The sequence below is a fragment of the Rhea americana genome, unplaced genomic scaffold (assembly GCF_003343005.1).
Source record: "Rhea americana isolate MKP2758 unplaced genomic scaffold, rheAme1 scaffold_201, whole genome shotgun sequence".
NCBI classification, from domain to species: Eukaryota; Metazoa; Chordata; class Aves; order Rheiformes; family Rheidae; genus Rhea; species Rhea americana.
Genome location: NW_028186162.1, coordinates 1,495,272 through 1,506,281, shown reverse-complemented (window position 1 = coordinate 1,506,281; position 11,010 = coordinate 1,495,272). Strand labels below are relative to the sequence as shown.

At 55.8% G+C, this 11,010-nt stretch overlaps 1 protein-coding gene across 1 annotated transcript; it reads right to left on the bottom strand.

Moving 5' to 3' along the window:
- Positions 1–3,458: 3,458 nt before the first annotated feature.
- LOC146596424 (zona pellucida sperm-binding protein 3-like) lies at positions 3,459–8,125 on the bottom strand. The gene is made up of 9 exons (XM_085304029.1): positions 7,472–8,125; positions 5,556–5,674; positions 5,367–5,470; positions 4,873–5,050; positions 4,654–4,774; positions 4,465–4,556; positions 3,878–4,020; positions 3,693–3,791; positions 3,459–3,617 (listed from the first exon to the last, which is right to left on the bottom strand). Exons 1-9 carry the CDS (start codon positions 7,838–7,840, stop codon positions 3,490–3,492), a joined length of 1,353 nt encoding a protein of 450 aa, XP_085160155.1. The 5' UTR covers positions 7,841–8,125; the 3' UTR covers positions 3,459–3,489.
- Between the last annotated feature and the right edge of the window lie 2,885 nt (positions 8,126–11,010).

Here is an 11,010-nt window from a genome sequence, read left to right as displayed (position 1 = left end):
GATCGCACATGTTTCATTTGCATCCGGCATCTGCCTCGAAGATGACAGCGCTGAGGCCCATCCTGCCCATTTCCAGGGCCTTCCTTGAGTTTGCAATGGCAGGGCAGGTTCAATCCATGCTGGTAACGTGTGTTTGGCCCCTTCAGGGTGTCACCCCCCTCTCCCACCCCACCCCAGCACCCCACCGAGAGCTGGGCTCAGCCCTAGCCCAGCCCTTGGCTGCAGAGGCTGGTGGGGAGCAGCTCGGCCCCAGCGGCACATGATGAGGAACTGAATCATCTCCTCTGCCTTCGGCCCTGGGGAGGCCCGAGTCCGCTCCACCCCATGGACCGAACCCCGGGAACACCCTGGCTCCATCACGCAAACATCCCGGGGCTGGCGGGGCCCGGAGCATCCCTGCGCAGAGGCACCCAGCTCTCATCGCGGTCCAGCCCCGGTGTCCCCGGCACCCAGGCCCTTCCCACCCCATTTCCAGTGGCTCACAAGCTTTGCACAGCACCTAGCACCCCGGGACCCACGTGGGGCAGCTGGAGGCTTTGCCAGCCCCATGGCGCTGAAGCGCCCGGGGTGCCAGGGCGGGAGTTATGCCCTGGGAACATCCCCGATTCGCCGCCGCCCCGAGGTGGGCAGGAGCGTGCCGCAGCCGGGCTGACCCGGTCTCCCCGCACGCGGGCCGGGATCGCCTCCCAGGCCCGGCCAGCGGCCAGGAGACGCTGAGCCGGCGCCCAGCGCTGCATTTCAAGGCTCAGCCTGGCCAAGGAGCCAAACCCCGTCTTTGAGATCAAAGGAGGGAAAGGAAACGGCGAGCAAGGGAGCAGMGGTGCTGCCGCAGGAGCACCAGCCTGCCCGCACCGGCGTGAAGCGGGACACTGGGACCAGCCCTTGGTGAAGGGACTGGGAGGACTGGTTTAACCCTTTGGGTCCCAGCTGCCCCCTCTCACTCCCCAGCCACRATAATTTTGCCCCCTCTGGTGCAGTGAGCCCTGAGCTGGGATGTGCTAGGTGCTGTACAGACACAYGGCCCCCAGCTCCAGCAAGGCGTTTTAGGCTGTGAACTGTCCCAAAAGTGAGTGGGTGCAGGACCATGTTCCTCCCTTCCCTCCCCCCCCCGCCCCAACTCCACCAATCCTCCTTGGGCCACATGGTTCAGGAGTGACAGTAGAGGGTGGGATGCAGAGGACACAGCTGGTCCCTCCTCTTTTGGGACTGGGTGGGACAGGGAATTTTTTTTYCTCCATCTTTCCTGGCCAAGTGGTGAGCCATGAGTGACCCAGGACTGCGGCACTGGGCCAGGCCCCAAGGCTGGACTGCAGCAGGTCTCAAAGCAACCAAAAGTTTGGAAAGTTTGGTTGGAGGTTTTGAAACCCAGCAGCGCCGAGGCCAGGCCTTCAAGGGCCCCAGAGGCTGAAGGATGCGCCACGGGGGGCTGAGCCTGTGCTGCACTGCAGCTTTGCCCTTCCTGGCATGAAGCACCCCGGCAGCTCCTGCTCAGCACCCCTGTCTCATGGGCCCGCCCTTCCAGGAGTCRGGGAAACTGAGGCAGCTGAGAGCAGGTGAGCTCCCATCATCCTGCCTGAGCCAAGGCTCAGTTTGGGGGTGTCACRGGGTGGTGGAGGACCTTCTAGGTGCTGGGGTGGGGGACATGAGTGGTGGGATGGCAGAGGAAGCTGCCAGGGGCTGGGAGCCTCCCCTGGCCAGTACCCCCTTGGCACTGAAATACCAAGACACTTTGCAGAGAAGAGCCAGAAGGACARGGCAGGTGCTTTGGGCAACACTGCCCCGTTCCCCCCCACCACCACCACCACCAAGGACACCCATTTCGGTGACATGTTTGTGCTCGCCCAGGCTCTGAACCCAGGATACCCTGTCCCTGCAGTGACTCAGACACTGTGTGGGAAGCCCAGACACCCCTCCCCACCTGCCTCCCCCCATCTCGCTGCCTGCCCAGCTTTGCCCTCCAAACCCAGCCTAGAGGCTGTCCCAGCAGGAAACATAATGTTACTGCCCTACCTGGACSCTGAGCACCACAGCACCCTGTTTTGGCTGGATTTGGCGCTTTGGGCTGGAGAACCCCCCGTGCAGGGCTGCGTGCAGCTGCAGGRGATCCTGCACGCACACGAGGGCAGTAGAGGAGAGTGCAAAGGGTTTTTCCACTCCCTTGCAGCAGGATCAGCCTGGCTCCCGCAGCGCGCAGGGATGGGACGGGGATGGAGGCCGTAAAGGCAGCAGCGGTGCCTCGTCATCCTTTCAGAGCCAGGCCCATGGGGCTGCCTACAGTGCTGCAGGGCCCCATATGGGGGTCCTTTATGTACCTCTAGCATAGACTGCTTCCCAAGCCCTCACCTCTGAGACCTGGGGGACAGCAAGGTCAGAGCAGAGCCTGCTGCACATTTTGGGGGGGGGGGGGGGGAATCAGATCTGCCCTAGGAGGAGGTTTGGACAACCCATGCAGTGCTCACCTGTCCGTCCCACCCCAAACCTCTGCATTATTGTCTCCCCCAAAGAGCCAGGACTCTTCTCACCTCCTTAGAGATGCAGTGCTTCTCACACCCTCCCAGACTGCCTCCCTTCAGAGGCTCCCTCTGAGAGATCCAGGCCCTCAGCCCTTCCCCTGCCCAGGTTACAAAGCAGGAGCCCTTCCCCTCACCCTTGCTCTTGTGACTAATGCAGGACTAATACAGCCATGCAGCACCCTGCTGTGGCTCTGCCTTTGCAAGTGAGCCTGCCCTGCTCCGAAGCAGGGACCCATGCTCGGTTGTCTCCTCAAGAAGAGTCTAGAGCAGGACTCCACCAGCTCCATCCATTGCAGCCTTCCAGGAGGGTCCCCAGAGGTGCAAGTCCTTAGAGGATGTAGGGCTGATCAAGGCAGGGAAATTCAGCACATAAAGCGCATGCTTCACTGCTAGCCAGGGCAAAAACCAAACCTCCAGGGACCCTCAGCTGTCATCCAGTCCCCAAATCCTGGGCTCAGTTACATGAGGTGAAGAGAGGCCACAGCCACGACATCCTCAGCTCAATTGCTCTTTCTGCTAAAAGCAAGGGTTAGAGGGCCAGTGGACACTGCTGAGACTCCTCTAGGGGCATGTGCCGGTGTGACAAGGGAACTGCCACCAGTGACATCTACGGAGAGCCATGAGGATGGCTCCAGGAATTAAGCACTGGGAAGGAACAAAGCCTCTGAAGCATGTGGAGAACATTACCAGTGATTGTGAGGAGGGTCCCAGATGGCTCCATTAACTTAGCATGAAACCCCAGTCCTAGATCAGAGGGGATGGAGGTGTCCTGGACTCCCCTCTCCACGGGAGCAGGTGGGCTCTGATACCTCCTATGTCTATGTGCCTGGGGATGGATGATTCCTTGACAGCTGCACCAAAATACCAGTGGGTATTTCCCTCTCCCCAGCCACTCCCCAAAGCCACCTTTAAGACAGGAAGAAATACAGATACTGGGTTCTCCTTTCCACACTTTATTCTCGCCTCCTCCCCCGATTCACACCGCGGCAGAGGAGCGGGCACACTTCCTGCGCATGACAACAACAGCCAGAGCAACGATGGCCAGCGCAACAGCTGCTGCCACAGAGATCAGCCCCATGCCCACGGCAGACACTGCCGCTGCACCTGTAAAATCAAATCAAGCCATTAAAACAAGTCACAGGATCTTTCAAATGGGGCTGTGGCTGGTGGAGGACTTACCCTGTCCTCCTTCTTTCCACTCTCCTGAGGAGCCCATTGCACCTGGGTCTGCGGTGAGGAACACAGGTCCAATGACAACATCTGCTTCTACCTCTTTCCCTGAGAAGGAAGGAGCTGTTAGGAGCCCAGGGCTCGGCTGCCAGGCTTACCTGTCCGATAGGACACCTGCCCCATGGGGCTCTTACCACTGGCAGAGGGTGCATCTCTCCGGAAGCGGCGGCTTGGCCATCTGTCCAGGTGGTTGAGTCTCCTGGACAGTGCAGGTAGCTCACAATTCCCAGTCTCACAGCAGCTGCAGATGTCCCTGGTGCCTTCCACTGGTGCCCAACTGGAATGGGATGGGAAACAGCATTATCCTAGCAGGTCAGTAATTTACCAATGTCCCTCCCTCTCCAGAGCTTTCTGCAGGCAAGAGAAAGGTGGCCAAAGGCACCTGAAGGAACTGAAAGGAAGCTGTCATACACCAGCAACATAAGGCCCACAAGGGTGCCTAAGCACAGAATTGCCAGACCAGCAACTGATGGATCCTCATCCACGCCACCCACAGCACACACAATGTATTTGTGCCCTTTGGACAATGCTTGGGTTTTGGATGCAGCCACTGCTCGGTTCAGATTCATGAAACTCCCTGTATCACACCAGCAAGCTTTAAGCTGTATTTGGAGAGAGGGTTGAGACCTGTGGTCCTGCCCATATCTCTCTTGGGCAATTTCACATTAGTGTAAAAACTCTTCTCTTTCTTGCACCCCAGTATTATGCACCAGCTACTCACATGTTCCTGGCTTTGTTGAARGAGCAGGCCTTGTTCAAGGGGTCAGGGGCTTGGTCAGCTGGGGTGACCTTCAGGTGGCAGGTRATGTAGATCTGCAGGGTAAAGCAGAAGGAGAGAGGTGAGGATCCTCTTGTGCAGGACATCAGCCTTTTCTGGGTTGGACCTCATGGAGGAATGATAAARTCTTACCAAGTTTCTTGTGTCCCCTGCAAACCTGAACACGTCAATCCTGAATCGAAGCATGTCCTCCCTGGGCCGTGGGGTTATGAAGGCAGAGCTGGTATCGTCTGACCTTCCATCTACCAGGCATCTATAGACACAAGAGTGAGGGTCAGGAACATCTGAGCTGGGCATCTCCCCAGCCATCACAGCAGCTGCCAGGCTCCAGAGAAGGCTCCGAGGCCTTACCCATTGAAATCGATAATGGAGTAGTGAGGAGAAGAGTCACTCTCTGGGCTCAGGGCTGCCACACAGTTGTCCACAAACAGCCTCAAAGGCACATGGTTCTCGGTGCTAACTTCCGCCTGGATGTTCAAGATGTCACCCAGCTGGAAACCAGTAAAGGGTCTCTCTGCACTCCAGTCCTCTGCAAAGCAGCATTATCATGAGAAATGGRGGGGTGGCTCCTTCTTGTCCCCGAGCTCCCCAGCAACAAGAGCCAAAGCCAGGGAGTGAGTAAGCAGGAGATGAACTCCAAGGGACCAGACCAGGGCTTGGCTTTGAGCCCACTGACACAGGCACGGGTATTTGCTCTTTGGCAGATTGGCTGTCCATCCTTCTCTAGTAGGAAGGCAACAGCCAATAGCCTTCYGCCTGCTGGGCAAAAAGGCCTTGTGCTCCTGCTGTACTAGGAGAATAGAGTGGGTACTCGTTTCCATACARTGGGGTGACTTCCCACCTACCATTCATGAGGCGCAGGGAGAAAACCAGCCTCTCTTCTGCAGACAGGGTGGAGCTGAAGGGAGCCCACGTGGGCTTGATGGCATTGCTGCTCACATTTTCCCTCCTGGGGAAGGGAAGGTTGCTTATTAGGATGAAGTCCTGTGGTAGCAGTTAAGGACCAGGAGAGCATGAGGACACATTACCCTTACCTAGGATAGATGCACTCAATGGGGATCACAGCRGGGTTGGTCCGGATGATGACTGGATTGCTGGCTGGGCTGGGGTCATAGTTGATGAGTGTGCGGTAGATGAGGGAGTCAGGAGTTACCTGGGAAGAAGTAGATGTTGAAAACCTGACAGTGAGGCCATTCCTGCTGCCCCACCACTACCCATCTGCTCCAGAGTAGTTTAACTGAGAGCAGATCACAGTGTCCTTTTGCCATTGGTAAATTTTGTGAAAATCCAAAGAAAAAGGTAAAAAGCTGGGTAAAAGAGATTGGAAAAAAAAAGTCTGAAGACCAGAGCGTTGATATGCAATCCCTTTCCATACTAGTCTTCACCCCATCCGTACTAGGACAGTGTCCAAGTTGCCAGAGGAGCTCCTGCTAATGCGTGCTGATCATGACCCTTCCTAAAGGCCCTGGGCCTTTGCCCCGCCAGGGCTGGAGGAATAAAGGGAGCAAAGCATCTTGTGATTGTCTGCAGGTGAAACTCCCTCTGTAGAGAGGTGCATCAGGTGGATCATAGTACCAGTCCTTTGGCATGGGCATGCGTTGGATRCTGGGCCCAGGTCTGATTCAGAGCTAGAGGCCAAAATTGCTAGGGCGTACRTGTGGGCACCTGTCTCCATCCCAGGAGCCATAGCAGTGTGCTAGGAGCAGGGCTGCTGGTGGTTAGAGGCAAACTCGGCTTGGTGCACATACACAGGCTGCCCAAGCAGTGCCTGGCTCTGCTCTTCTGCCAGCACATATTCCGGAGGAGACCACAGCTCAGCCCAGCCCAAGCGCAGGCACAGAGCCGTTGTTGACAGTCAGCCGCTGGAAAATGCCACAGTAGGAGAGGTCCCACCTCCCTGTCCCACCTTATCTTTCCATCTTCATGCCTCACAGTGGGAAGGAAAAGGCCTTTGCAGGGCAAACGTTAGTGCCGCAAGCACAGGCGTGCTGTAAAGCAGTTGAGCTCTCAGTTCCCTCTGTTACAGGGGAAGCACAGGCAACACACAGCCCTACAGGCAGTGAGGTGGGGAACACTGTTCCTTAATCAGCAAGTTGAACTTCCTAATTGGGCACAGTGTGAACGAATTGGGCCTGATGTGTGGGCTGAACGCTAACGCTGTCGGTGCATCTCAGGCTGAAAATACAAAGCATCTATTGGAAGAAAAGAAAAAAAGTTTCCATTTGGGAGAAATGTCCACTCATCCTTCCCCAGGAAGTTTCTTGCCTGTGCTCTGTGTCAGGCACCCAGAGCTCCCATGGCCTCACAGGACTCAGAATCTGCTGCATCCTGGGCTCACACACCTTGGAAGGGCCCTGGCCTGGCAGAGATGTCTAGGGAGAGCAGGGCAGGAAGGAGGTGGCAGGGGAGAGCTGCCTGCTCACACCAGACATCRCACTCACAGGGCCATGCAGAGTGGAGGACAGCAGCTACATCCCAACTGGGGCAAGGTCCTGTAGCCCAGAGCTGCTTCAGGAGCTCCTGCACTGTTCAACAGGGAGAGGAGCAGCGCCTTGGGGAAGGTGAAAGCCAGAGACACCGGGGGAACAGCCTGGGCACCTCCACCGTGGTTAACTCCACCAGAGTCAGCCAATCGCAACCTCTCTTTGGCTGCCACGGGGAAAGAGTCCCAGTACAGAGCAGCCTGCAATCATCAYCTCTCCAAGGCTTTCTTCAGCCCCACAGCCAAGATTTGAAGAACCCAGGGGACCTGGATTCACCATGTGGCATTGGCAGACCCCAGTGGTTGGTGATCTGCCAGGTCAACAGCCACAAACCCCTATACACTGAACCCCCTAGCCCATCCAAACCAGTGGACAGCAAAGCAGYGAGTCCTTAAGTAGGAGCTCAGAAACCACGAGGGTGCCTCAGAGGTGGGCCAAGAACCTGGTTTATAGACAAARCCTCTTACCTGCACGATGCTGCCGCACTCGTGGAGCCCGGCGGCGAAGGTCACGGTGTTCTGCACAGCATTGAGYGAGGAGTGCTTGCAGGCAGCTGGGCCCAGGGTCAGGTCTGCCACATTGATGAGGCGCCCAGTGCCAAAGAGGTCCCTGTGCACTGTCACCACCATCTGAGCCTCCTGGCACTGCACCATCACAGGATGCCTCCCAGAGACAGCCCGTGACTGTGCCTCGTCCATCCACGACCAGGCGTAAGGGTCAGCCCTTGACCTGTGGCTTGCCGGCTCGCTCCAAGAGAAATCCCAGGGGGTGTAAGAAGCCACTTCACCCACCGCCCAGCAGAGAAGAGCCAGCGCCAAGCTGCTTTGGGGTCCCATCCTGCCTGCTTCCAGTGAACCCGAGCACAGAGACAAAAGGCTGCTCTGGGATCCTTTATATGCTGGAGCCGAAGGGAGCAAGAGCTGTCCGCCCCCGGCTTCGAGGGCGGCCGGGGACCAATGGCACCCAAAGCCCAGCCCTCCGCAGTCACGGCGAGTCAGTTCCGGGGTGCTGGAGCCCCCCGTCCGGGGCTGCCCAAGGCAAGGGAAAACATCCTCGTCAGCCTCTTTCACCAGATTGTTTAGAAAACTCAGCAGAAGCCGGAGACGGGGAGACTGGTACAAAATGACTTGTTTAGGTTAAGCTTGTGGTGATAAGGGGCTTTTCAAGGCTCCCAGGGGAGGTGACAAGAGCAGGAGAGCTGGGAGTGGGGGGCTGGTACGCGAACSACGCTGAAGGCGCTTCCGCATCCTCTCCGCAGGGACCCGACCCCTGCCTGGCTCCACCATCCTCTCCGGAGACTCTGGTTTTCCAGTGTTTCCCAATCATATTCTCCTTGTGCTGAGCAGGCCAGAGCAGAGGGAGAGCAGGAGCATGYGTGCTTGGCCCCCTCCAGCCCGAGCTATGGCTTTGCGTGGCTCCCTGGCCCTCAGCAAGACCAGCACTAACCAAATGTCTCACCCTTGACTTGAGCACCAGCTGAAAGAGCACCTTCACCACAGACATGAGTTCAGCTGGTCTCAGCTGGGCTGATAAGCCCCCCATCCTCTACCTTGGCTTAACTGGCAATGAGGTCACCAGCAAGGCTCGGCTGCAGCTTTTTTTTAATTATTATTTATTTATTTATTTTTTATTTATCTCTGCTGTTCTTCCCCATCTCTTTGGGTTGTGTTTGTTTTGTTGCCTTCAAGGAAACGGGATCAGAATATAACAACAAGCAGTGCCCCACCCCTCCTGGCTTTTCCTATCTCTCCCTTCCCCAAATGACAGCACCATATTTTATATTCCACCCCCTGCAAGCAAAGCTGGGAATTGCCTGGGGCCAACTCTRCAGCTATCAGAAAAAGGAACAAGGGAAGCTGCTAAAAAGAAAACCTACATGTTTTCAGACCAGTCACTTCAGTTTCTCCCTTCTTTTGAGTGTGTCTTTAACTAAAGGCACAAGGAAGAGATTTTTAGAGTGCAGGAACAGCAGATCTCAGTCCCAAACACCCTGTGCCAGGCAATGCCTGGGTGCAGAGAGGAGCTCTGCAATTGTCTTGTGCAGCTCAGCACAGCAGATACCCCACTTCACACCTGCAACTCCTCCTCTGCTTTTTGTGAGGTCCCTGGCAAGTTTTAGGCAAGGGGCAGCTGAAAGCCTCTGATTTGGAGAGCTGAGCTGGAACAACTCAACACTTGTTCATATGAAAATGCAAAGAAACAGAAATGAAAACAAGCTTTTGGKTCAGATGTCTGTTGTTACCATGAATAAATCATCTAACCCCCTCACCCAAGACAGGGTCTAGCATGGTCTGCTCTTGCCTGTGGCTGTTCAAATTGTGACTTCCAGGACACTGGTAAATTGCCCAGGCCTCTCCGAAGTTCCACAGTGAAAAAMGTCCCTCAGCTCCCTGGTTTCTTACCACTCATCCCATCTTTTGGGGACAGCTGCCACATACTGCCAGTCCAACATCAACCGGGCAGTGTGCCGTGCCTGTGCRAACAGGGGCAGGAACCAAACCAAGTCAAGTACACGGGTTTCTTCAGCCAGTCCGTCCTTAGCAGAAGCCCACCAGTTTTGGAGCCAGGAATGGCTTGCGCCCAACAACACCCTCAAGATKCACTCATGTGAAGATCCTACATTCCTGCTGCACCGCAAGAGAGCGGCGAGCCTTTGCAAAACCTTTGGCCTTTCCTGCTGGCTCTCCCCAGTATGGAGCTGATCCCCCCTCCCTGCTGCTGTCAGCACAGCCAGGACTTCACCTTCACGTTTAAAATACCTTGAGATTGGTAATTGYGTAGAAATACCAGGGATTCCAGCATACAGGCACCGAGCCGAACACTGTGCGTCAGGGAGCCTCCGTCTCAGGAATATATTTGGCAAATACATTTGCACTGACAGCAGATAACATGAGCAACTGATGCTGGATCAGTAAATAAACATCTGCCTCCCCCTATCAGCAGGGGGAAAGCATCACAGCGAAGGCAGCTAACTCAGCCATGTCCTTGACTCACAAGGACCACAGGAGCTGGCTGAGCTCACCCCCATCTGGTCTCTCGCAGCCACCGCTGCAGAAATGCAGCTCAGGTACCAGCCCCAGGTTAGGTTACAGCTCGTTGGGTGCCAGGGTAGAGAGAGGCCTTCATCCCCCTAGGAAGGGGAATCACTCTGAGAGGTCACTTGATATTCGCATGGCTAAAATTAGCAAAGGTGAATCCCATGCAGAGGAACATGCCAGAGCTCAGAGCAGAGAAGATATTTGTCTCTGAGAAAGGGAATTTCTGCTCCCAGAGTAGCTCTCGCCAGACTTACCACATGACCATCTGTCCCTTCATTATTCCAACCATAACATGAAGCTGGCCACATATCAGCACAGCTGGGAAAGAGCACAAGCACATTGTGACACAGAAGAGCAGCCTCCTCTGGCCTGGCCATGCGGGTACAGGACATCACGGGTGAACAACGGGATCTTCTCCAAGAGTCTGATGAATTTAACAGCAGTGAAGCAAACTAGAAATGGTGGCTTTGGCAGAGGAGGGTCTGCCAGGGCCAACAGTTTGGATGGATGACAAGGGTAGGAGGAAGAGCAAGAGACAACCACAGGGAGGGACCAAGGAGCAGCCTAAAGAAAATATGGCTTCAGGACAGAGGGAGCAGAGGAGAGCTCAGAAGCATGCAGGAATGGGCCTGGGATCTGCTTCATGCCCAGTTCTGCTCTTGAAGCTCAAGTATACTCCAGCCCCAGGGCCCTTCAAGGATAGAGGTTGACATTTCCTAGCAGGATGGGCCTCCAAAGGGGAGGCAGCGCAGGACATCATGCCTATTTTCAGGGGGCCCCAGCTCATTACCCAAAACCACAGCTAACAACAGCAAGAAGGTCAGCTCACTTTTTTCCTGCTAGCCCCATTTGAGAACCCATCCAAACTCTGATGAATGKCACACATCTGACCTATACCAAACACTGCTCCAGCCAAAAGTTGCAATGAACACAGGTGAACRTGCAGCACCAAAACCAGGTGCTTAAAA